This window comes from Oryctolagus cuniculus, chromosome 12 (assembly GCF_964237555.1).
Source record: "Oryctolagus cuniculus chromosome 12, mOryCun1.1, whole genome shotgun sequence".
Lineage (NCBI taxonomy): Eukaryota > Metazoa > Chordata > Mammalia > Lagomorpha > Leporidae > Oryctolagus > Oryctolagus cuniculus.
Window position 1 is genome coordinate 75345056 of NC_091443.1, and position 27913 is coordinate 75372968.

The 27913-nt window shown below is 42.3% G+C and overlaps 1 protein-coding gene across 12 annotated transcripts in view; it reads right to left on the bottom strand.

Annotated features, from left to right (window-relative positions):
- The window catches only part of ATOSA (atos homolog A), a 144914-nt gene that overhangs the window by 108260 nt on the left and 8741 nt on the right, over window positions 1–27913 (bottom strand). For 4 of the 12 annotated variants that reach the window (XR_011380910.1, XR_001794986.3, XM_002717720.5 and 1 more), the window contains exons 1-2: window positions 9192–9328; window positions 8733–8852 (exon numbers count right to left, since the gene is read on the bottom strand). Coding sequence is in view for 9 of the 12 variants with exons in the window: in XM_002717720.5 (XP_002717766.3) it covers window positions 8733–8748 (16 nt within the window). In the remaining 3 variants the exon portion in view is untranslated. Of the gene's footprint in view, window positions 1–8732; window positions 8853–9191; window positions 9329–9349; window positions 9762–9818; window positions 9957–10208; window positions 10488–27913 lie in introns of those variants that run through there. The other 8 variants (XR_011380911.1, XM_051822366.2, XM_070054208.1 and 5 more) reach the window with 6 other exon arrangements.

Below are 27913 nucleotides of genomic sequence, written 5' to 3' on the forward strand. Positions count from 1 at the left end.
AAAAGACTCAAAAAAAGAAAACTAATTCTATCCAAGAACATGCATTTGGTAGATGAGGAAATAAAATACAGAAGCTTCATATTAATTTTGAATGTTAATCCTCAAATACAAATTGCTTGGGCTCCCAAAAGTGATATATTTTTAAGTACATATAATGCTTGGAATAAATATTATTTATATGTTACATATGGCTAGATTCCCAGGGTGGTCTACCTTTAAAAAAGGTTTTAAAATCCATAATGGCCTTTACTTGCAGCATAATAGAGCAAATCTAAATTCTGGGTCATAGGAGCAGAAGCACCATGCTCCAAGCACTGGATCAATCTTGGGTAAACTTTTGAAATAAAGAAAAAAGCAATTTTGGGCAACACCTTACCACTCTGCATATTCCATCAACATCCTTTTAGTGTCCACCCCTGCCTCAATCTCTTTGCCCTAAAGCTGCTCTAAACTGCTGCTTACTGGGTGTCATCATCTAGAAATAGTTGGCCATGATCCAAACTGCCTACTTTCCCTCTGCCACTGCATTCACATTAAAAGTGCTGTAGTTCAAGGCTGATTTTGATTTTTTTCCTTCTTGTATGTTGTAAAAGACTAGGCTGACAGTGATATAATAATGGTCTGTTGAACCCTTCTACCTGTTACAACTTGTTTTTAGAACACAGTACTGAAACATTCATTGCCTCAGTGCAGCCATTCCACGTTGTGTATCCTTGGAAATTAAGGAAAATATTTACCAAGCCAAACCTGTGCTAGGCATATGCTAGGTGCCAAGCCATCTGTTCTCAGTTTACCTTTCCCACAAGACTTAGTGTTAATAAGGTTAGAGCAAAAAGAACTACCATTCAGAGAAATTATGTATTTTTCTCAAGGTCATTTGACCAGTAAATGCCAAACCTAGAATTTCAATCTCAGTTTGATCCATAGCCTTAGGGTCTTAGCTCTTCTTGCAATTATAGCACACTGCTCAAGAGTAGCATCTGAACTAACCAAAATATGGCCATCATTTCAGTACTTTTTGAAAAATGTATGATTAAATATCAACTTATCAATCTAAATGACTTCTGGTTGGTTGAAGTTCAGTCAGGAACCAAGGACGAATTTTTAAAATACTAAAATTCTCAAGTGTGTGAATGACTATTTTTAGAGTGCTCCAACTAAGACTCAGTTGGCTATACTTGGAAACACCTGGCCCCTTATTCATCTGCACAAATGATCCCACCTATAAGATATCTCTGTCAATATTTGTATAGCATGCAGAGTCTACAAAGTTCTTTGACTTTCACCTGAAGCTCAGAAGCATCACTGGGCTGGGTATAGTTTATAGATAAGAAAACAGATTTGGGGTTGATTCAAGTCACAAAACTGGTGGCAGAACAGGTCCCCTCTCTAAACTCTAAATCCTTCTACTCTTTCCCTTTATTCTATCCTACTCCTACTTTCTTGTACTCATAAACCTAGGATCTACCAATTTAAAAACAAATATACACTCAGAGAAAAGGCAATAGGAACAAACTCTGCATAGTGAATGCAGGTCAGAGAGTTTCTAGCAAAAGTTTGTGCACAGATCATCTGTTAATCAAATGTTTATAAACCAGAATCACCAATATCAAAGAGGTTTGGCTTTTTAATTATTTTACAGAATTTTAGTTCTATTAAGTGAACTAAATGATCAATGAAAAAACAATCTTTAAATTGTAAGCAAATATTTTTAGAAGTATTTAAGAAAGAATTAGGTAGAGTTGGGTTACTAGCCTAAGTCGGAACTATTATTTCAAACAAATCCTTAAATTACAAACTTTCAGTAAAATCATCGGTGACTGCTAACTATCTGTTTCTATGCCTATCTGCTCCACAAACATGGACAAACACTTGTTCTTAATTTATTCAACAAATTCATAATGAGCATCTCCTGTGCACCTATAATGTAACCCTCATGTGCAAGACTGTCTGCTGGGTAATGGGCACACAACTGTGAGCAAGAGCCAACACTCCTGGCCTCATGGAATTTGAAAGCTGGTTGTACAGACAGATGACAGGCAATGAAAAAAATTATTACAAAACCTATAAATGCTATGAAGGAAATAAAGGTGGCTGGAACAGAGAATAAAGTAGGACATCTAATTAAATAATATTAACAGCAGTTCACATTAATTAAGCAATTTACATAGGAATGTCAGAGAAAACATCTCTCAAAAAAATAAATAACATTTAAATATAGAACAGAAGAATGACAAGGAGCCATAGATGAGAAGAAAGGATTTTAGGCAGAAAAAATAGTTTGCACAACAAGTCCCTGAGTGCTAATCAGACACCTAAAAGGAAGTCGGTGGGACTGGGTATGGTGAACAAAGATGCTAAAGGCCTCATCAGAATTTTACTGTATGAGTATCTCTTACGTACAAAGGAAAATGTGAGAAAGTTCAACTCAGATTACTATTGGGAGTTTTGGTATTATATATGGACTTTCAGTCTTAACATTCTGATTGACGATTGGCATTTGTATCCAGTCAATCCTCCTTCAATTTAGTAAGAAATTCCAACATAATTAAGGAACTATTCTGATTTGTCAGTCATTTGAGCAAACAGAAAACTACTTACTGATTGACTTTATTCTATCCACTACAAAAGGACTGTTTCTAGGTACAAGAACTGCACCTTTTCATTAACAAACTCAGCAATAAATTATTCAAAGTTTAAAATTCCTAGCGTAGAAATCTTCACCCTCAGGAGGGAAAACACTATCATAACTATAAACAAAGTTGACAAGAGCAAAATGAATAAATATAAATGCTCTTTTACAACTACATTTTTTTCTGTGTTTATTCATAATGTGGAAGGTTCAGACACCATGGGTTTCTTCACTGGGACAGTCTGACACCAGGAGCCAGGAGTTCTTTCAGATCTCCCACATGGGTGCAGGGGCTCAAGGAGTTGGGCCATCTTCCACTGCTTTCCCAGGCACATTAGCAGGGAGCTGGATCAGAAGTGGAGCAGCCAGGACTCCAACCGGCGCCCAAATGGGATGTCTGTGTCAAAGGCAGAGGCTTAACCTTCTACACCACAGCACCAGACTCAGGTTTCTTCACTTTCTGAAGTCACTCTTCTTATATACACATTAGCTTTTCAATTAACTCTAACTTCCAATTATCTTTTTTCTTATCATTCAAAAAAATGACAGTAGGCAGTCCACCAAATTATTTTCTTCTTAGTTGATGACAGCAAAAACATAAATAGGGTACTATTATGTTAATCCCTTTAGTATATGAATCTCAGAAGTTGTACTAAGCTAGCAATTACTTGAGTTACTGATGTGTCCAGACTCATCAACATTAATGGATAAGCCAATAGTGGCCAGCCTTTAACTTGAGATCACAGGGCATATAACTACAAAACGTGCAGCTGAACTAACCTCTTCAACTGAGCTTCCACAAATCAAGTGGCATCTTCTTTAGAAAATGTCTAAAAATAACAAACAGTTCACTATGAATATCTCCAATCACTTTCTGAAGTATGCTATGTACATAATTTATAGAATCTTCAAAATAACCAAAACCCAAGACACTATTACTCCCACCATTGTAAAGATGAAGAAGCTGGGGCTGACGCTGTGGTATAGCGGGTTAAAGCCCTGGCCTGCAGCGTCGGCATCCCATATGGGCGCCGGTTCAATCCTGGCTGCCCCACTTCCAATCCAGCTCCCTGCTGATGTGCCTGGGAAAGCAGCAGAAGATGATCCAAGTCCCTGGAGACCCAGAAGAAGCTCCTGGGTTCAGATTGGCTCAGCTCCAGCCATTGTGGCCATTTAGGGAGTGAACTAGTGGATGGAAGACCTCTCTTTATCTCTTTCAAATAAATAAATCTTAAAAAAAAAGGGGGGGGGAAGCTGAGGCAAAAAAAAACCAATATACCGCAGTGCTCACCAAGTACCTGTTTTTTCTCAAGCATATCTTTAAAATACTTCATCATAGTAGCTTACCATACTTGAACATAACTTGCTACTACCAGTCAGGGGGTTAAGAGCATATACTTGAGCTCATTTCAGATGGCTTTGCCTCTATATTAGCCATGAAACCTTGGGTAAGTTATCACAATTCTGTGACCTAGTTTTACTTATCTATAAAATGGAGATGATGACAGCATATACCTTCAGTCATTTTGATTACCTGACATAAAGTACTTGGAACATGGTTTGATGCACAGTGTGCACTACAGTTAGCTGTTGCTATTAACACTATCACTACCACCTCTACCTTAGAGTTTAGCACAAGATTGTTCTATTTAATCTGGTCAACATTTCATTTCCTTTGCCCCAACATCTGTCATTTCTATTGTTTGATTTACTCTGGCTGACAATGAACTATTCTTAGCAAGTAAGGAATGCACCTGATTCTCTTGCTACTTTTTTCTAGTCCTTATCAATTCTTTTGTCCTATTTAAGCTACCCAGGGAAGAACTGTTCGACGTTAACAGGATTTTATTCTGCTATTGGTTAAGTTTTTAAATCACTACAATACTAAGGCTAAGGCCAAAATTTGTAACATAATCAAAGGTTGGGGAGGGGTGGTCCTAAGATAACAACCCTCAATTTTAACCTCAAATAAAATTGTTTGCTATTTTGTTTGTGAAGCAGATTTTGCAATTTCGACTTAATAATCACAAATGGTCTACAATATGCTTAAATATGAATTGAAACACCATGTATTAAGTCTTAATCTTTCATAAAATTTTGATAAATTCAGGTATCATTTTAAAATAAACAAAATTAGTAATACATTTTTAACACAATGTAAAATGTTTTAATTATATCTGCACAAAAACCATATTTTAGGTTTATCTTGAAACATATAGATATAGATATGACATATTATATACAGGACTAGGTCCAAACTTGTACATCCTTCAGTCCAAGGTGGAATAACATTGTTTAACCTCTTCAGTGGCCCCGCTCTCCCAAGTAGTTAATACCATTTAAAAATCTATTCCCAGTAAACTTCATCCACCCACATCATTCCCCACATAAATTAAACTTTAATTGCAATAGCAAATGACAGTATAAAGAAATAGATTATACATAGGTATCAAGTATCCTTTTGCAGCTTTTTATTTTCTCAGATAACTATATATTAAAAGCCTATTAAATCTGCTTGAGCCTTGGCAGGTTGAACACTACAAATGCAAAACAGAACAAAACAGTGTTAGATTAGTGTACGATGATTATTTCCTTACCTCTGCACAGTATATTTTGCAACTGTCCAACGAATAAACATCTGTAATATTTTATTTACCAAGAGTTATTTAATACCCACTAGGTGCCACTGTCATTATTTCTAACAACTATGACAAGTTGAAATTTCCATTTTACAGATAAGTAAACTGAGACTCTTGGAGATTAAGTAATGTGAAAAAAGATTACATAGCAAGTAAGTAAAGGAACATGTATACACAGATAGGTCTGATTTCAAAGCCTGTACTGATGACAACATCAAAGACTCATCTTTGGCAACAACACAGGTAATGTTACATAAGTAATTAAATTTTTTACAAAATTCTTTATCTGAAAATATGCTATAATACTGTTGAATATTGTTAAAATACAGCCACTGTGCTATATAATGACAACTATCTCTAAGTAAAATAGAAACTCTCCTAAATGACCTTCACCACATTAGCTAGCAGGACTGACCAGTGCATACCCTCCAAAAAAAAAACCGAAATGACAGACACTGCTGATACTGAACATCAGTGACTAATAGGGTGTTTTCTATGAACTATAGTGCAAAAAAAACTATCTCTGTGGAAATGAATATTTTGGAAAAAATATTCTTATAAGCATAATTTTCACAAACATACATTGTCTCTTTCTCTAAAAGAAATTCCTACTGGATTATGCACACATAGACAGCTATAAAGTTGTGTGGAAAGTCAAAAACTTATTTTAAAATTATTAAAAATGTAGGATTCCACCCTCAGATTACTCTGAAGTCATACTTGAAAGAAATCAAAACTAGAAATCTTAAGTGTGCATTAATGCTATGGTTTACATAAGATAGACCACATCCAACTCTAAAAACACAGACTCCATCTCACCCACAGAAAAGTCTTTGATTCTGTTTCAAAAGATAGGTAAAAAAATTTTAAATTTTTTAATGCCCCACTTGAACTTCCTCTATTAGCCAATCAACTACCATACCTAATCATGTAGAATAAAAGGCCCCAAGAGCTTATCTAGAAACTTTAAAACTCTGAAATACAACTGAATTCCACTAATGAAACACTTAGTCTCCATATGAAAATCCACACTTTACTCAGATTCTGAATATCTGAGAGGTTCTCTTATTGACTCTCACTTTATAAAAAAAAACCTTAACGTTATCTTGTTCTCTAAGGAAGAGACTAAAAGCAAGAAAATTAAATGGAGGCAAGAATAAGCACATTAAAGACTGCTGACAGCAAGGGAACAGCAACAACAAAAAAATCAGACACATTAAAAAAAAGTAGCCTAGAGTGATTTAAGCTAGAGGCAAACAAACAAAAAAAAACTCATGAACTTAAATATGTCTTTAGGGTATTTCTAGATTATGACAGTACAAAACTGAAACTCATAAAATGTCCCTTTATCATGAACTAAATGTTAAATTATATTGTCTCTGTACATTCTTTTTCCTTTTTCTTTTTTCTTTTCTTTTATATATATATAGAGAGAGAGAGAGACAGAGACAGAGATAAAGGTCTTCCTTCCATTGGTTCACCCCTCAAATGGTTGCTACAGCTGGTGCGCTGCGCTGATCCGAAGCCAGGAGCCAGGTGCTTCCTCCTGGTCTCCCATGCAGGTGCAGGGCCCAAGCACTTGGGCCATCCTCCACTGCCTTCCCAGGCCACAGCAGAGAGCTGGACTGGAAGAGGATCACCGGGACAGAATCCAGCACCCCAACCGGGACTAGAACCCCAGGTGCCAGCACCGCAGGTGGAGGATTAGCCTAGCGAGCCACGGCGCCGGCCCCTGTACATTCTCTTTTTTAAACATGATGGGGAGGGGAAGCATTAATATTTTTGAAAAATCTCCATATATCAGGCTTACAATTAAAAACATTCTTGGTATGTAGTCATACATATACATATATCCTGCACATAATAAGTGTATTTGCAAAAAGCTTGTTTCAGTATTTCTGCACTAGTTTGCTAAGTAAAAGATATTACTTTGGGTACATGAGCATACTGGCTCATGTTATTACGGAATATGATCACAATACTAAACTTGCAATCCCATGATTTTTACTCAAGAATGCTAAACAAAATTATAATTTTAAAAGCAAAAAAGAAAAAAACTCACTTCTTTGGAAATCTTGATAAGTGTTTTTATTTTCCTTGGTAATCTGTATTAGTATATAACTAAACATTTTATTGTGTTTTGACTAAAAGACAGTGTGTAAACAGTATTTTTAAAATTGCTTGTGACTTTAAAGCAACATTTAACAACAATCCAAAACAAATAGTGACTTTGATTTTATTTGCTTGTTTATTTTGAAATGCAATTACTGACCTTGGTGCTATTTTTCCAAAGTCACTGATGTAATCTAAAAATCTAAACTTAGCATTGTGCACAGCAACCTGCTCAATAGCAATACACTTGTTAATACCTCATACATACATAGCTGTTGCCTGATTTGAGGTAACAGCCAAACACTTAAAATACTTTGTATAGCTTTCTCCAACTTCTCTCTTTTGTGTTTTAATATACACTATAACCAAAGACATATTTGTACTAGAAAATTTGCTATTTCTAATCATTTTCAGAAAAGATGACAGAACAACTAGTTTAATACATATCTTTTTTAAAGAACAAGCCTCTGATTCATGGGAAAAATTAATATTTCCAATTTTACCATCTCAGATTTAGAATGGACTCAGGCCTCATACAATAATCCCCTCTTCACAATGTACCCTGGAATCAAGCCCATATGGGACTTGAAAAGCCCTCAGCACTAACCCATACTAAATGAAGATCTTCTAAAACTGATCCTTGCCATAATTGAGAAGACTGACAAACTAGTCCTTTGAAGTCCTTGAAAAGCACAGTGTATAGGTTATTCTCGTAAATGCTGCAAACACAGGTTTCGAAAGGTAAGCCACATGTACTTACCATTAGCAGTTTCAGTACCCCTTCCTGTCCACACACTTGCAGTGATATGGGAAGCTGGAGTAGTTTGCAAACTATTGCAGTTTGCTTAAAGCACAAAAGTCAGCTAAAGAAAGCAGTTATGTAATACAACAATAGTTGTCCACCCGATCTTAAGTTTTCTTTTCAATTTATCATCTTCAAACTCTCAAATTTAAAAAACTAGCCCCCTTCTTCAAAGCTGAACCTACAATGACCTTAGCTAAAAAAACGACTTAGTGTAAACCTGAAATGACATCAAGTATGGTGGCAACAGACACACACACTGCTCTTGACAAATTCGTTTTTAAATACACCAGATTCTCTTGAAACTACTGTTTTATAAGCATTTTTGAAGAACGTGTCCTCTCCTCCAAACCCTAACCCTCTCTTCCATATGCCCTTTTCTACCTCACCAGCTGGAATCTGTCACAGAAAACAGATGATCCCATCTGACACAAAAATAGTTGATCCTGCGGCAGAATTGGTTTAACACTTCTAAAATGAGGCACAGAGGGGGCAAAAGAAAAGAGAAACAAAAGAAAAAAAAACTCGATTTAAATAAATCATTTACCTCGGTCTGGCTTCATTTTCACATCCAGTTTCCAAGCAGAGAGGTGTGAAATACACGTGTGGGTTCTTTCAACAGGCTCGCCGCTGCTGACTCAACGGCTTCTGCTTCGTTTTTAAAATGCTGAAAGAAATGAAAATATAATTAATCTGGTGCTGCTAGAACACCAGGGCCTTGCAAAAACAAAAACAAAGACAAAACCAACTCCTGGTACGTTAGGCCTCTTCCTGGCACTAACTGCGGTGACAGCACCAGGGCAGGTCTGAAAAAAGCCAAACTCCCTCGGCACCGCCTCCCCCATCTCCTCCCGGCCCCGAGCACCCCTTTTCCCCGCCCCAGTGCTCTCCTGGCCAATGTGTCCTTCTCTGACACAGCGTCTCTGAACCCAAGCAGGAGCTATTTATAACCTGGAGGTACAGGCAAGAAGAAGAAAAAAGATTCGAGCAGTACAAGCTAACTAACCACTTGGTAGCAAACGCCTGTGGGAACAGTGGCACCTCCGCAATGGCTGGCAGGGAAATTCTTCCACCTGGTGCCTGCTCGCAGGAAACTCTTCCAGCCCCCACCCCACCCCCGCCCGCCCCTCCGCCGAGCTCCGCCCGCCGGCCTCCGGGCCTCACCTGTGTAATTACCCCCTGGCTAGCCTTCCTGCGGCAGCCGCGGCCAAGTTTACACAACGAGAGGGTCAGGAAGAAACCCGAGTCATCGCCTCACGCCCAGCCCCCAGATCCAAGCCAACTCGGCCGGGCTGTCCTGGGTCGCCCCCTCCCACCGCCCAGAGCTCGGCGGGCCCCGAGGACGGCGTTCCCCGGCGGAGCGCTCGGCCCCTGCTCCGCGCAGCCGGCCCGCCGCGGCCCCCCTTCCGTCCCGCCGCAGCCCCCGGATTTCCTTCAGCCGCGCACGACCGAGCGCTGCGCCTGCCCCTCTCCCCGCCAGAGAGTTGTTTTCATGGCGCCCTCGGGCTGGCCCACTCCTCGGCTCGCTCCGTCGACCTCTGCTGACTAACTCGCACTCCTCACGCGTCCCAGTCCCTCCTCCTCTTGGCACTGCCCTCCACCGCTCGCCCAGCGGCTCACATCACACTCCCACCTCAGACTCGCGGCTCCGGCAGGCGCAGGGCTGGCGAGCGCTGAGGGCGGCGCGCGGCGGGCCCCGGGGCTGCGCTAGGGGACCATGGGGGCGCACGACGACCAGCCCGACGCGGCTCCCCGGCGCCCCTGAGGCCATCCACCCCCGCCTCCGCCGCCGCCTCGCTCCGCTCCCTGCGCTCAGCCCCTCGCCCTGCTCGACTCGCACCCGAGCCCCGTGGCCCCCGGGCTTAGCCCGCCCGCCCCGCGGCTCTGCCAGCTCCTCGCCCGCCCGCTGTCGCTAGCTCTGGCGCCCCGGCTCCCGGTCCCTGTCGCTCGCCCAGTTCTTTCTCTGCTGTTTGCCCTGTCAAAACACTGCCCGGGTCACGTGTCCCAACAACAGCCAACCCACCGCTCGTCACTTCCTCTCCGGCGGCCTCCTCGGCGCTGGCGCCCAGTTGTTATGGCAACGCCGCCGCGCGCCGCGGGTCGCTACTTGGTCTGTCCGGGGCCGGGTACTCCACGCAGCTTCCCCGACGGGCGGGAAGGCGCAGGAGAGGCCGCTGGGAGTGTAGCCGGCCGAGCCCTCGAGGCCCGACAGGCGGTGAACGCCTCGTGGGCGCTCGCCTCCTATAGTCCCGGAACCCGAGCTGCAGGATTAGAGCGCGGGGTAACTGGGGAGATGTCATCCGAGGGCCTGCCCCAGACGTGGAGGATAATTATAGTCTCCTCCTCCTCCACCCTAGATGCTGGCGGAGCTGTGAGCCAGCCCCCAGGGGATGGCAGCGCACGGTGGGACCGGGGCATCCTGTGGTATCGCGGGAGGGGGCCAGTTTAAGAACAGCGAGCGCCCCTCACCCCAGAGGTTCCCAAATCACTAGGGATTTTAGTAGCCTTCGGAAGCCACGCTTCCGCGGCACTGGCTGCGCTAAAAATAACTTTTACAACTTCTAAAACCCTGACTCATGGGCAAGAGGACACTTTTGACACCGTGTTATTGTTAGGGAGCTGTAATTGTGTTGTTGTGCTCTAACAATGTGACATGATGACATTTCGTGTTGTGATGTTGTGTCATCACTGCAACACAAACACATGACAAGAATCTGCTGTAGTTAAAGCAATCCTAACAAGGCTACAGCCATTAACCACTCAGTGTATAGACAAAGTACGCACACGGGGCTGTGAGCCCAAACAGAACCAAGAAGTACGAAATTTGCATGGCTCTATGTTTTCATTAGAAAAAAAGTTTGTTTTTTTAAGAAATGATTTTGCATACAAGAATCTCAACAGGGAAGTACTAGGTCTAAAAGTGATTTTTCTTTGTTCTTTGAACTGTTGTTTCTACAGTTTTATAGTGACTGTGTATTACTCTTACATCAAAAAAGTTTTTGTAAGGTCCAAGATTGGCAATTGAATTTTTTTTGCTTCAGATCAAAACCATGAACTTTCTATCAGGAAAAAAGTATTTCATATATATATGTATACACACATATATATATGCACACACAGTAACAATAACTGCAGTTGTGCACGTTATAACTCTTAGAACAGGTCAGAACATTCAGGAGGGTAATATTTCATTTCACAAAACTGTTCTAGCATCTTGAAAATTCTGAAAAATGGCAACAGTCCTTTAATCTTTGGGCCATAAAGGTTAGTTCCCAATGGATATGACTTTGCTATGATTGAACACTGTATTATGTACTTTTTAAAAAAATGAACAGAAGTTGTACTTATTCTACAGTCTCTTCTCAATTAACCTTGGTACTTGGAGGCAAGAACAGCTACAGATCATCTAAAATCCTAAATTTAGCACAAGAGCTGCAGCCAGATAACAGCTATTGTAAAAGTCTCAATGCCTGAACAGAGAGCAAGATCTGTGAGTTAGCTCCTCTCCCTCTAATTTGCCAGAGATATGAAGGTTAGAAAAATGTTGAGAACTGAAGTCAAGAATATGGCATAATCTGGAGCACAAACTATTCTCTTTTAAATAATTAAGTTTAACAGTGCAGAGATTAATGATGATGTCTGAACATTTGCTAGACTACAGATTTTTATCGGGTATCTTAAATCTTCCAAATTTTGTATTCATAGAGAATTAAGAAGTACATTTCTGACTCATTCATTATTCAAATTATTGTTTCACTCATAGGACACACATTTAATAACCACTCACTCTGGTAGGCACACATGTGAGGAGCAGAGGTTAAGATGCCCACAAATCGTATGGAAGTACCTGAGTTTGATGCCCAGCTCCAGCTCCTGGCTCTAGCTTCCTACCATTGTAGACTCTGGAAGGTAGAGTTGTTGGCTCAAGTAATTGGATTCCTGTCACCCTTGTGGGAGATTTCAATTCTGTTCCAGCCCTTTTAGGCAATTGGGGAATGAACCATTGGATGGAAGTATTCTCTCCATCTCTCTCTCTCCCCCTGCCCCTTCTCACTCACTCACTCTCTGTCTACTACTCAAAAAGTTTGTATAAAATGGAATTAAAAGATAAGTTTATTTGGCATATGAGCAGTGTTCAAAACATTTGTGGAGATGTAAATTATGGGAAAAAAGCATGGACTTCAAATTTTTGCACCACAATAAACATCTCTTAATTCCACTTTCCAAACATTTTAAAGTACCAGTACCCTCCCAATAGTCTCTGAGAACACAAAGGTCACTGCAACCAGAGAAGGTCACTACACTCATGGATCTTACACTTGGATCGCAGCAGTCAAGTGATGTTCTATAACCTTAGTTTCTCTTACAAAAAAATGAGACGTTTACACTTTGACAGTAAATAATCTTTCCTTTCTACTTTGAGTTTTCACTTTTTCTTTTGTTGCTGTTTTCTTTCTATTCCTAAAACAATCCTGAAATATAAAACATGTTCAGAGTAGCTGGAAATAAGGCTCTGAAATGGCAACTGACTCTTTGTGCTGGGGATAAATATTCATACCTTGGGGAACCCAAGCAGAGCAAATACGTCTGGTTTATACTTGGTGAGGGGTAGGGTGAGTGAAGCAAGGAAGTCAGGACAGCTGTTCTGAAATCATGAATAATTAACTTCAAAAAGTTAATCTTCAAGAGTCATCCCCTCAAATTTTGCAAATCTTTTGTGAAATGAGCAGTATAATACAAAAAACTGTATATAATGGAGGTTGTCTCTCTATATATGTATGTGTGTGTATATATATGTATGTAACATTGAGAGGATAACTGGTTTGCTAACTTTATCAATACAAGGCTGTTACTATGACCAAGGGAATGAAACCACCGCAGCCTACAGAATGAGCTCCATGAGAGCAGGGACTGGTACCTTTTTCTTCTTGCTCCCTAGCACCTAGCAAAGGCCATGATGTGGGAGCCCAACAAATGTTAGCCTTTGTGTTAATAAACTTGGCTTGTACATGTCTATTGACTGTATCCATTACTGGCTAGCATTTTCTTCCTAGTGAGAAGAAGCTAGGGAGCTGGGAAACTGGTGGGTTGCAGAAACTTCATTTATAAAAGATACATTTTTATTATACTTTAGTGATTATGTCATAATAGCAGGAACCTGTTGAAGATTGAATTGTGCTGCCCACAAAAGCTATGTGACATCCTTATTTGACCTTATTTGTAAATAGGATCTTTGGTGAAGTCATCAGGTTAAGATGAGGTCATGCTGGATTAGGGTAGACCTCAAATCCAAAAAAGAACATCCCTATAGAGAAGGATAGATTTCAAGACGTAGGAGAGTCAGAAAAGTTGGCCTTTAGATGAAAAAGAGATTGGAGTTCTTGTGGCCACTAAAAACATGGAGGCTTTTAATCCTATAAAAGTTACAGTACTCACTTGAAAGTGTTAAGAAAATCTCTCGAGTGACACAGAATTATAACTATGACCCAAGCTTAAGAATGATCATGAATAAGTGGTTGAGGGTCATCAAATGAAAATCAATGTTTTAAGGGCAGGCATTGTGGCTGCGTAGGTGAAGCCACAGCTTGGTATACCTGCATGCCACATCAGAGTGCCAATTTGAGGCCCAGCCTCTCTGCTTTGGATTCAGCTCCTTACCAGTGCACTTAGCATGCAGCAGATGATGGCTGAATACTTGGGTTCCTGCAACCCATATGGGAGTCCCAGATGGAGTTCCTGGCCTTTGGCTTCAGCTTGGCCCAGCTCTGGCTATTAACAGCATTTGGAAAATAAATCAGTGGGTGAAAGATTCTCCCTCTTACTCTCTGTCTCTCTCTCTCTGACTTTCAAATAAATAAATGAATCATTAAAAAAGAAAATGTAAATTATGCCAATCAGTAAATCTTTTCCATCATAAAGTATTGTAGAAATAAATTTATATATATAACTAATTAAAATATATAGATAAATCTACTCTGACATATAGTAAGTTAAAAAAATCAAACTGTACTTAAAAATATAATTTTTATTTATTTAAAGGTAGAGCAAGGGGCCAGCGTTGTGGTGCAGCAGGTTAAGCTGCTGCCACCGCCTGCTTTTCATATAAGCACCTGTTCAAGTCCCAGTTGCTCCACTTCCAATTCAGCTCCCTGCTAATGCATCTGGGAAAGTAGCTGGAGATGGCTCAAGTACTTAGGCCCCTGCACCCACATGGGAGAACAGAATGGAATTCCAGGCTCCTGGCTTTGGCCTGGCTCAGCCCAAGCCATTGCAGCCATTTGGGGAGTGAACCAGTGGGTGGAAGACCTCTGTTTTTCCCTGTATCTTCCCCTGCCCCATAATTCTGCCTTTCAAAATAAATAAATAAATAAATCCAAAAAAAAAAAAAGGAAGAAGAAAGAGAAAGGCAGAGAGAGAAAGAATGAGTCAAATACATCTCTCTCATCTGCTGCTACACTCCCCAAATAACTGCTTCAACAAGAGCTGGGCCAGATTGAAGCCAGAAGCAGGAATGCCATCTGGATCTCCTTCATGGGTGGCAGGTACCCAAATACTTAATCCCTCACCTGCTGCCTCCCATGTGCATTGGTAGGATGCTGCATCTGAAACACAGTAGGCAGGCTCTGAATGAGGCACTCTAATATAGGATGCAGGCATCCCAAGTGGCAGTTTAACCTCTTGGACCACACCGTCTGCGCCCAGACAATGTACTTACAGTTCTTGTCAAAACAACATGACATGAATACACACACACCGAGAGAGAAAGAGAGAAAGAGAGAGAGAGAGAGAGAGATGTCTTCCACCTGCTAGTTCACTGCACAAATGGCTGCAACAGCTGGGACTGGGCCAGGCCAAAGCCAAAAGCCTGGAACTCCATCCTGGAGAGGGTAGCAGGGCCATCTTCTGCTGCTTTCCTAGGCACATTAACAGGGAGTTAGATTGTAAAGTGGAGTAGCTGGGACTAAAACCAGCCCTTATATGGTATGCCAGTGTCGCAGGTGGCAGCTTAACCTGCTGTATATTGATGCTGGGCCCATAAACCATCTTTCCCCTATATAATTTTTCTCTATTTACTTATATTCACTGCAGATCATTTCTAAGACAGGAAGCTCATGGAGTCATTCCTAACCTATTGGCTTCTCTAAACAGCCTTTGAAGTTCCCCGAAATTGGTTGGCTTCTTTGGCCTTTTGTGAGGCTCCTATGCATCTAACCTTTACAACCACAGGTGCAAGGAAGTAAAAAATGATTCTTTCTGGTTCCTGCCTGCAGAAGTAACTATAGTACTAACAAACACAAAGGTCTCTAAACTTCAAGCCACAGGAATCTTTAATTAATTTGAAGGCTTGCTGAGCTTCTGGAGGTGTCTGAGCCAAGACATAAGGTCTTTCTTGGAAAAAAAAAATGATTGATCTAGAAATTGGAAAGAGAAAGAGAGAATGAGAATATGAATCTTCTATCTGCTGATTCACTTCCTAAATGTCCACTTCCTATCTAGCTCTCTACTATGGCCTGGGAAAGCAGTGGAAGAAGGCCCATGTGCTGGGGTCCTTGCACTTGCATGAGAGACCCAGAAGAACTCATGGCCCCTGGCTTTGGATTGGCCCAGGTCTTGCCATTGCGGTCATTCAGGGAATGAACCAGTGGATGGAATACCTCTCTCTATCTTTCCTTCTCTCCGTCTCTAACTCTGCCTCTCAAATAAATAAATAAATCTTTTTTAAAAACCTTTAAAATATTGACTACATATTTAAGTGATAAAATTTAAGATATATCAGGTTTATTTTTAAATTTTTTAGTGTGGCTACTAGAAAATTTAAAGTTACATATGCAACTCAAAGTATTTCTACTAGTTGATATTGCTAAATAAGTTAGTGGCTTCACCCAACATCACAAAAGGCATTTGAAAATCAGCCATTTCTTAACTAAGAGATGCTGTTTTGCAGTGCAGATTTTGAACTAAGGAAACTTGCTGCTTGCCTTTATCCTATCCAGGGCTCAATGCAGCCTTAATGAGACTTGAATGCACTACAAAGTGCTGAGGGCACATCCTATAGTAGGTGAATTGCCCTTCTAGAAACACCAACTCAATTCAGCAGGCTTTTCATAGGAGTTATTTTTCTCTTCATGCCTGTAAGAGGACCACATAACCTTAACCCAGTGTGGGCTGTGTTCAGGAACAGCCATAGGGAGTCTTCACTAAACAGCAAGACTCTCCATGAGTGCATAGGCTATCAAGTCTATTAAAATCAAGTTACTTGGCTGGCGCCATGGCTTACTAGGCTAATCCTCCACCTGCGGCGCCGGCACCCTGGGTTCTAGTCCCGGTCAGGGCGCCGGATTCTGTCCCAGTCGGGGCGCCAGATTCTGTCCCGGTTGCCCCTCTTCCAGTCCAGCTCTCTGCTGTGGCCCAGGAGTGCAGTGGAGGATGGCCCAAGTGCTTGGGCCCTGCACCCACATGGGAGACCAGGAGGAAGCACCTGGCTCCTGGCCTTGGATCAGCACGGTGCGCCGGCCACAGCACACCAGCCGCAGCAGCCACTGGGGGATGAACCAATGGACAAGGAAGATCTTTCTCTCTGTCACTCTCTCGCACTATCCACTCTGCCTGTCCAAAAAAAAAAAAAAAAAAAAAAAAAAAAAAAATCAGTTACTGATCCCTTAAATATTGTCATCAAAATATATCAATTCATTGCATCTAATGAGAATCCTACAGTAGTTCTCATGGTAAACAAAAGAAGGAAGGGAGGAAAAGAAGAAGGAACAGAAGAAGGGAGGAAGGATTTCTGACCATTTGATTTGAAAAGCAGATATCAACAATAGCTAATCTGCTGGTCTCAGAAGGATGAGAGACACGTGTAGTAAAGCAGAGCTGACTCACAGAGCAATCTAACTTGGAATAGCAGAACCACCATAATTGACCCAAAGAGCCATTAGAATTGTTGTAAGGCACTAAGTTTTGGAATGGCTTGTTATGAAGTATTATTACAGCACTAGCCAATCAATACATCCATAGTAGTGACTTTGGATTTTATTTTATAAATAACCCAAAACTTTAATATTTTAATAGATTCTTGGCTGGCACCGCAGCTCACTAGGCTAATCCTCTGCCTGCGGCGCTGGCACCCTGGGTTCTAGTCCTGGTTGGGGCACCGGTTCTGTCCCAGTTGCTCCTCTTCCAGTCTAGTTCTCTTCTGTGGCCCAGGAAGGCACTGGAGGATGGCCCAAGTCCTTGGGCCCTGCACCCACATGGGAGACTAGGAGGAAGCACCTGGCTCCTGGCTTTGGATTGGCACAGCGCGCCGGCTATAGTGGCCACTTGGGGGTGAACTAACGGAAGGAAGACCTTTCTCTCTGTCTCTCTCTCACTGTCTAACTCTGCCTGTCCAAAAAAAAAGGTTTTAATAGATTCTTAGATTGTTTTAGAAAGATGGCTTCAACATCAGAGCAAATGATAGACACAGGAAGAGGATGGTAGAGAAGGTGGAAGCAAAGTAGCTTTTCCAGTGGTGCTGCCTCAGTTGGTACAGCAGCTTAAATAGCCAAGGCAGCCAATCCGGTCAAGGGGCAGTTTATGCCCTAACCAATCACACCCTGTTGCCAGGCAGTATCCGAAGCCATCCAATCACAGCCTGTTGCCAGGCAGGCTCTGTTGCCAGGTGGGTTTCGAAGCCATTCCTGAGTAACTGAAGCTCGCTTGCCAGCAGCCATCTTGGCATGGCCTTCTCATTCCACCACAATTATGAAAATCTGAAATAAAACAATGCTAGTAGGATGGAATAGAAAACATAGACTTAGAGTTTAAGTAGGTGGAACTGAGTAAACTCGGATGGTGATGACAAAAACAGAGGGCAACTTCCTATTCTCAACCCCACCACCACCACCTTTCAGAATAATATTTTCTACATAAAAGTACAGAGCAAGATCAGATTGGCCACTAAGGGATGGGTATAGAAGTGAAAACAGCAGTGTTAAGTATTTAGTTTTAGATATATTGTGTTTGAAAAACCTGTTAGCACCTAATCAGATATTCTGAAGGTAAAAAAGATTTTGCTCTAGAGTTTGTGGATAAAATCTTGTCTATATATGTATTCCTCAGAAACTACCTGCAGAATTAGTAGCAGCTGGGGCAGACACAGAGGCCTTGCTAGTTAGTGGTGGGCAACAGAGAAAGGAGTAAGCATTCTGAAAGAATGGGAAGTGCTCTTAAGTGATGCAGTTAGGTTGCTGGAGGGGCTGCCAGTCCCAAATGATGGACATGATGGTCCATTTTTTTCTGTAAACTTTGTACAACTATTGGAATTTTTTTGTGTTTAAGGCTCTCTCAGTCTTTTTAAGAAATAGCTACATCTTGAGACTTGAAACTATCTAAAAATTTTATATTACTTTCAGATCATAAATGAAAAAATTTAAATACAATATTAATTCATTGCATGTTAATTATTTGATCAGCCTGTGCACTGACTACCTACTGGGTGCCAGACATGTACTAGCATTAGAAATTTCATAATACATAATGACCTGAATCTTGCCTGGATGGTGCTATGGAACACTAAAACTTCTTGGGTCCTAATGTCCATCAAGTTCTGTATTTCAGAAGCTGTGAGTTATATTTGCTGACCTTTGTTTTAAATATATGTAGTTTTCCAAATATATTGGTAAGGAAGCATTAAAACTCATATATTGGAGCAGGCATTTGGCTTTGTAGTTAACACACTGATTAAGATTCCTACATCTCATATCAGAGTGCCTGGCTTTGATGCCCACCTCTGGCTCTTGCCTTCAGTTTCCTGCTACTACAGACATTGGGAAGCAATGGATATTGATCAAGTGGTTGGATTCGTGCCACTCACACGAGAGACCTGGATCGAGTTTCCAGCGCCCAGCTTCAGCTCAGCCAAGTTCTGGGTGATTGTGGTTATTAGGGGAAATCAATCTGTCTCTCCTTCTCTGTGTCTCAAATAAATAAATAAATGTAAAAGCCTCCTGTGTTAACATAAGACAGCTCTTCTTAGATTAATATATGAGAATAAAACTTAGTTCAGAGATTTAACCCATTTGAAACAAAGCAAAGAGCAGAAAGCAGAGTTAACAAAACTGTAAGCCATTAACTAGATGCTGGCCCCTACACAGAGTCAGAAATACAGGAACAGGATGAGACTTGCAGAAATCCAAAAGTAGAAGATAATAAAATGATGACATTTATGTGCCAGCCTTTTGCAACGATGGTAACATGCCACCTATAAATAAAAGTGAGTTCTACAAGTAAAAAGGGTGAACATTTTTCCTCATCCTAAGTAAAAGATAAACTGAAAATTAATGGCTCGGATTGCCCAAGATAACAGGCTGAAAATAAAGAGATAGGTGATTCATTAACTAGATTGAAGAAAAATGGAGAAGATGGAATCTGATGCTTGATGAAATTGAAATGTCAAGGAATTGACATTGATCTATTCTGTAGTGATCCTGCTGGCAACTCAATATTCCAAAGAATTTTAATGCTATATTTCTGAGACCACTAAAATTAAGAGTGAATGTCATTCCCAGTGGAGATCAGATAGTTTAGGGGAGTACATAGTTGAGGGTACCCTGTTATACTCTTCAGAGTTTCATATACTTGGAGCACCAATGGGGCTGAAAATGCTCTTAATTATATATCCTCAAGATATCCAAATCCCTGAATACCTAAATTTCTAATTGCTGTACAAGAAGGTCTGGTTGCTATAGTACTGCTGCAAAAATTCTCCCTTGTCTTTGGTTAAATGGGCTTCAGTTTACATGTCTGGCATTCTCTAAAAAGAGAACACAAACAATATTAGAAGGTAGAGAGTTGCTCTAACTTCAGTGCTGTGGTTTGAAAACTCAATGCCTCCAAAGCCCATGTGCTAAAGGCTCGGTCCCCAGCATGGTGGTGTTTGGAGGTGGGGCCTGGTGAGAGGGCTTCAGGGCATTGGGGGTGTGCCCTCAGAAGTTAGTTCTCACCAGATGGTGGATACAAAAGCCTGACATAGGGTCTAACCACTTTCTCTGCTTCCAGGGTTAGCATGGGATCTTTCCTCTGTGTGCACATTCCACAAATGCCATATGCCACCTTCACAAGAGGCCCAGACAATGGAGGTGCCCACTCTTGGACATGAACTTCCCAATGGTGACATACATAGACCTTTTCTCCATAGAAAATTGGTTGCTTCAAGTATTTCATTTTAATATTGAAAATCTAATATAGTACTTACAGCTAAAAAAAAAAAGACTTTTAATTATCACAGATTTTTATTTGTAATTTATATGAATAATTTTTAAAACTAAACTGAATGGATAGAGGCAGGTTTTTGGCTCAGCAATTAAGCTGCCTCTTGGCATGTCGTTTCCCCTATTAGAGGGCCTGGTTCACGTCCTGGCTGTTCTACTTCCAACGCAGCTTCCTGTTAATACATACCCTGGAAGGCAGCAGGTGATGGCTCGAGTATTTGGGTTCTGCCATGCACATGGGAGACCTAGATTGAGTTCCTGGCTACTGGATTTCTCCTGGCCCAGCCCCCATTTGGGTAGTGAACCAGTAGGTTGTAGATTCATTCTCTCTCTCCCCCTATCCCTCTCTTTCCTTCTCTCTCCCTCTCTTTCCCTCTTCCTCTCTGCCTTTCAAATAAAAGATTGAAAAATAAAATAAGGGGCCAGTGTTGTGGCATAGTGGGTTAAGCTGCTGCCTGCAATGTCAATATCCCATATGAATGCTAGTTCAAGTCTCAGCTACTCCACTTCTAATCTAGCTCCCTGCTATTATGCTTGGGAAAACAGCAGAGATGATCCAAGTACTTGGTTCCCTGCATCCATATGGGAAATCCAAATGGAGTTCCAGGCTCCTGGCTACAGCTTGGCCCAGCCCCGGCTGTTGTGGCCATTTGGGGAGTGAATCAGTAGACAGAAGATCTCTCTTTCTCTCTTTCTGCTTATCTCTTGCTGTAATTCTAACTTTCAAATAAATAAAATAAACATTTGAAAAACAAAGTAAAATAAATGGATAATCTTAAGGAAACTAAGTCATAAAATGGAATTAAAAGTATAGGAGGGTTGGCCTTATGGTGCAGTGAGTTAAGTTGCCACCTGTGAAGTCAGCATCCTGTATTAGGGCACCAGTCAAGTCCCAGCTGCTCTACTTCTGATCCAGAGAATAAGTAGAAAACCTGAATAGAAAAATCATCATCTAAGAAATCAAAAAGTTAAAGACCTAGATCAACTATAAAAAGATACTACTATCAGAAAAGTTTATGAGAAGGTCCCAGTAAACCATCAGAGTACTGCTAATCCCTTTGTTACATAAACTGTCCCATAGTAAAGAATAATGGTACTTAGCTTCCTATTTCACTTCTATTTCCACCCAAAATGGAAAACACTATTTTCAGAAAAACAAATCTCACTGATGAACACAGAAGTAAAAATATCAAATTTTAGCATAGAATCTATCCATGTATTAAGAGCATATAATATCATAACCAAGAGTTTACCGCATAAACATAAGACTGCTTTAACATTATAAACTCTAGCAATACACATCACACTATCTGATCGAAGGAAACACCTTATCCTTTCCTCTGACTTCCAGGCCTCTCCACTTCTGCATTCACCAAGGGACCCACAGTTCCTTCCAGTTCAATGTATTAACTAAGCAACATTCCTTTTGTCGCTCAAGAGCATCTACTCCTCTTCTGCATTTCCTTCGAGATTCACTACCATCCTCTCTATTCATTCTTACGTTATGTACTGAGCACCTGCACTATACCCTAGTCTGCTGATATTTAGAACATCAGTGAACAAGACAATTATGTCCGTCCTTATGGAGCTTATAAGTGGATGGCAATAGGCAATAAATGATATAGAAGGTAGGAACGAATAGATAATAAGGGGGATTTTGCAGAGGCTTTTAAAACAGAATTGTTTGGCTGGCGCCACAGCTCACTTCGCTAATCCTCCGCCTGCAGCGCTGGCACCCTGGGTTCTAGTCCCGGTTGGGGCACCGGTTCTTTTTTTTTTTTTTTTTTGACAGGCAGAGTGGACAGTGAGAGAGAGAGAGACAGAGAGAAAGGTCTTCCTTTGCCGTTGGTTTACCCTCCAATGGCCGCCGCGGCCGGCGCGCTGCGGCCGGCGCACCGCGCTGATCCGATGGCAGGAGCCAGGAGCCAGGTGCTTTTCCTGGTCTCCCATGGGGTGCAGGGCCCAAGCACCTGGGCCATCCTCCACTGCACTCCCGGGCCACAGCAGAGGGCTGGCCTGGAAGAGGGGCATCGGGGACAGAATCCGGCGCCCCGACCGGGACTAGAACCCGGTGTGCCGGCGCCGCTAGGCGGAGGATTAGCCTAGTGAGCCGCGGCGCCGGCGGGGCACCGGTTCTGTCCCGGTTGCTCCTCTTCCAGTCCAGCTCTCTGCTGTGGCCCAGGAGTGCAGTGGAGGATGGCCCAAGTGCTTGGGCCCTGCACCCCATGGGAGACCAGGAGGAAGCACCTGGTTCCTGGCTTCAGATCAGCACGGTGCGCTGGCCATAGCGGCCATTTGGGAGGGTGAACCAACGGTAAGGAAGATCTTTCTCTCTGTCACTCTCTCTCACTGTCTAACTCTGCCTGTAAACAAAACAAAACAAAACAAAAACACCAGAATTGTTAGAGTAAGGCTCACTGGGGTGGCTTGAAGGAGTTAAAGAACTAGTATGTGTCTCTCCAGAGGAAGACTGTTGCAGGCTGAGGGAACAGTCAGTGCAAAGGTTCATGGGAGAGGCTGGTGTTTGGCCTAGCAGTTAAAAATGCTTGTTGGGGCCAGCTCACTCCTCTGCCTTGTGGCGCCGGCACACCGGGTTCTAGTCCCAGTCGGGGTGCTGGATTCTGTCCCGGTTGCCCCTCTTCCAGGCCAGCTCTCTGCTGTGGCCAGGGAGTGCAGTGGAGGATGGCCCAAGTGCTTGGGCCCTGCACCCCATGGGAGACCAGGATAAGTACCTGGCTCCTGCCATCGGATCAGCACAGTGCGCCAGCCACAGCACGCCGGCCGCGGCGGCCATTGGAGGGTGAACCAACGGCAAAGGAAGACCTTTCTCTCTCTCACTGTCTACTCTGCCTGTCAAAAAAAAAAAAAAAAAAAAAAAAAAAAAAAAAAAAAAGCCTGTTGGGATGTCCATATCCCATATCAGAGTGCCTTGGTTTGAGTTCTGGCTGTGCTCCCAATTTCAGGTTCCTGCTAATGCATACCAAGAGAGGTAGCAAGTGATGGCTCAAGAAGTTGGGTGCCTGTCACCCATGGCAGGAAAGAGAGGAATTGAGTTCCCAGCACCTGACTTTGGGCTGGTCTAGCCTAGCCATTGTGTACATTTGGAGAAATAAATCAGTGGACAGGAGCTCTGTCTGTGTTTCTTAAATAAAATTATTTTTAAAAACCTGTGAATTACTTAAAAAAAAAAGACTCAAGGAAGGAACATTCCCTTATTTGCCTGAGAAGAGCAAATGTGGCTAGAACTTGTGAATGTGGGTGGGAGTTCAGGAGACAGAAGGAAATGTGGACTGGAGAAGGGATGAGACCCAGATCACATGAGGCCTTGAGGACTATTTAAGGACTTTGACTATTGCAGGACTGAGCAGGGACATTATGTGATCTTCCTTACATTTCAAGAGTCTACTCTGACTGCTCTGTTGAAACTGGACCCTAGTGAGACAAGACCAGACACAACGAAACCACTTATTTGGCTGTTATTTCAATCCAGGTAGGGTTCAGTGTGGCTTGGTCTGGCATCCTGCTCCTACCCAAGTGAGGAACCCAACAAACTCCCCTAGTCCTTCTTTCCCACTTCTCCAACCATTCCTTACTCACATCCAATGAACACTCCTTATCTCATTTCTAAACCCAATGGGGCCAGCACCGTGGCGCACTAGGTTAATCCTCTGCATGCGGTGCCAGCATCCCATTTGGGCACCAGGTTCTAGTCCCAGTTGCTCCTCTTCCAGTCCAGCTCTCTGCTGTGGCCCAGGAAGGCAGTGGAGGGTGGCCCAGGTGCTTGGGCCCTTGCACCCGCATGGGAGACCAGGAAGAGGCACCTGGCTCCTGGCTTCTGATCAGCGTAGCTCCAGCTGTTGTGGCCATTTGGGGGGTGGGGGGTGAACCAACGGAAGGAAGACTTTTCTCTTTCTCTCCCTTTCACTGTCTGTAACTCTACCTGTCAAACAAACAATCTTTAAAAAAAAATAAAATAATATAAACACCAGCCCAAGCCTCCAGGCCACTACCACACTTCCAATCTGACTTCTCTGGACCAAGGAGATGTTCTCCTAACTGGCCTCTTTGCCTCCAGCTTACCACTTCTCCCATTCTATTGGCAGGGTAACCTCCTAAATACAGGGGATCTAGACCTACTCTTTCAATACTGCCTCCTCTCTTACCATATCAGTTTTTCTTCACCCTTACCCTTGCAGCAACTTCTACATGACTTTTCACATGCCCAGGAGTCTTGCTGGACCTGCTTGCCTTTCTTGCTCAACAGTAATACCTCATGGGGAGAAATTATCTTACAAATCTTGGAATCCATAGAAGATGTTATCAGATGTTTTAATGATTAGTTGAAGTCAATAATTATGCTTAAAATTTTATTTATGGGAGAGGGAGAGGGAGAGGGAGAGGGAGGGGGGGAGGGGGGAGAGAGAGAGAGAGAGAGAGAGAGAGAGAATTTCCATCCACTGCTTCACTACCAAATGCCCATAATAGCTGTCGTTAAGTTGAGCTGAAGCAGGAAGCCTGGAACTCAACCCAGGTCTCCTGCAAAGAGGCAGGGAAGCAATTACGGGAGCCTTCACTGCTGCCTCTCAAAGGCTGCACTGGCAGGAAGCTGGAGTCAGGAGCTGGAGACTGGTGTCAAACCTGGGTACCCCAATACGGGATGCAGGCATCTTAACCACTAGGCCCCCAAATTTTTTAAAAAGATTTATTTAAAAGAGTTACACAGAGAGAGGAGAGGCAGAGAGAGAGAGAGAAGGAGAGAGAAAGAGAGAGAGAGAGAGAAAGAGAGAGAGAGAGAGAGAGAGAGAGAGAGAGAGTCTTCCATCCACTGGTTCACTCCCCAGATGGCCGCAACAGCCGGAGCTGTGCCGATCTGAAGCTAGGAGCCACGAGCTTCCTCCAGGTCTCTCACCCTGGTGCAGGGGCCCAAGGGCTTGGACCATCTTCTACTGCTTTAACAGGCAACAGCAGAGAGCTGGATCACAAGTGGAACAGCCAGGTCTTGAACCAGCACCCATATGGGTTGCCGGCGCTTCAGACTACGGCATTAACCCACTGCGCCACAGTGCTGCCCCCACCCCCAAATTCATACAATTTAAGATAACTTATCTGGGAATATAACTCTCTTCTTTAATTCATAAAAATATGATGAATTCCTTAAAATTACCTCCATTCTTCTTATAACCTTTAGCTTAAGAATATGAAATACCATTTGTTAATAAATTGTCAATAAATAAGCTTTTTTGCAAACCACAGACTAGAAGATATTTGCAATACATATATCTGACAAATGATTCAGAGCCAGCGTTTTTTTTTAAAAGGCTCCCATAAATCATTATAAAAAAAAAGACAATCAACGCAAAAAAGGGAGGAGTGGCAAAAGAATAGAATAAAAACTTGGAAAAAGACAATATCCAAATGGTAAAAGATAATGAAATAGGGGCTGGCGCTGTGGCATAGCAGGTAAAGCCACCACCTGCAGTGCCAGCATCCCATATGGGCACTGGTTCGAGTCCCAGCTGCTCCACTTCTGATCCAGCTCTCTGCTGTGGCCTGGGAAAACAGTAGAAGATAGCCCAAGTCTTGGGCCCCTGCACCCACATGGGAGACCCAGAAGAAGCTTCTGGCTCCTGGCTTCGGATCCATGCAGTTCTGGCCATTGCAGCCAACTGGGGAGTGAACCAGCGGATGGAAGACCTCTCTCTCTCTCTCTCTGCCTCTCCTCTCTGTGTAACTCTGTCTTTCAAATAAATAAATCTTAAAAAAACCTACTCCTATCCCAGAAAAATTAAAATTTAAAAAACTGACAATATAAAATATTTTCAAGGAAGTAGAACTTTTTTTCTTAAAGTTTCATTTACTTACTTGAAAGGCAGAATTATAGGGAGAGAGGGAGATCTTCCATCTGCTGATTCACTCCCCAAATTCCCACAACAGCTGAGGCTAGACCAGGCCAAAGCCAGGTGCCAAGAACTCCACCTAGTCCTCCCATAGGGATGGCAATAACCCAAGCACCTGGGCCATCATCTGCTGCCTCCTAGGTATTTTAGCAGGAGCTGGATCAGAAACATGGAGTAGCCAGGACTCAAACAAGTACTCTAACGTGGGCGTCACAAAAGGTGGCTTAATCTACTGTGCCACCAATGCGTTCCTCAAAGACATAGAACTCTTTTTTTTTAAAGATTTTATTTATTTGAGAGGTAGAAATACAGACAGTGAGAGGGAAAGACAGAGAGAAATGTCTTCCTTCTGCTGGTTCACTCCCCAAATGGCTGCAACGGCTGGAGCTGTGCCAATCTGAAGCCAGGAGCCAGGTCTTCCTCAAGGTCTCCCATGCATGTGCACAGGCCCAAACACTTGAGCCATCCTCCTCTGCTTTCCCAGGCCACAGCAGAGAGCTGAATTCGAAAAGAAGCAGCAGGGACTAGAATCAGGTGCCCATAAGGGATGCTGGCGCCCCAGGCGGAGGATTAACCCACTATGCCACAGCCTTAGCCCCCGACATAGAACTCTTGTACATTGCTGGTGGGGCATGAAAAATACTATGATCTGTTTGGAAAACCATTTTTCAGTTTCTATTAGAGTTAAATTTGCATATACCTTATGATCCATCAATATCATTGTTTATATCCAAGAGAAATGAGTGCATGTGTCCTGATGTGTGCAAAATTATAGTCACAGAAACTTTTTTCAAACTATCTACAAGATGAAACAACCCAAATGTTCACCAACATGTGTAATGGGATAATATGCATCAATTAAAAAAATCAGCTCTAGCAACAAGATGGAGAAACCTCAGAGAGTATGTTGTGTGAAAAAAGCCAAAAACACGTGAGTTCTAGCATATGATTCTATTTCTATAAAGCTTAGCAACAAGCAAAACAAAAAATGTTTATGGAAGTCAGAATAGTGACTAATCTTTCAGGGAATAGACTGAAAAGTGCACAAGAGAATCTCACGGGATACCAGAAATGTTCAATAGCTTTGGATGGTAGTTATCCAAATGCACACATATGTAAAAATTCAAACTATAGACTTAGGTTTAGTGCACTTTATGGTTTGTACAGTCTAATCCACTAATCAATAAAGTAAATAAACTTGATCAAGTGTGTAGAAGTGGTAGTGATTCTGGAAACTCAAGCCATGGCAAAACTTTGGAATAGGGTTTTAATGCAGTCCAAAACAAACGGCCATTTGACCCAGTGGAAAGAATGTTATTCTTGGATAAGTATAAAGGAGAATTAAAATAGAAATATTTTGAAAGCAAAAGCACTCCATAAATGCAGTGTTGACATTAGTCTGCCCCAGCCTTGGCCCAATAAGAACCTGGACTAAACCACCAATGAACTGGATATCGTCAAGCACTGTGACCTCCATGCTGGCACCTCCTATCTATCAGTATGTGCTGTTTTGATGCAATCTACTTTCTTCTTCCTCTCCTCTTTCTTGTCTGTGCCTTTCCACTGGTAGTACCTGGGACTAA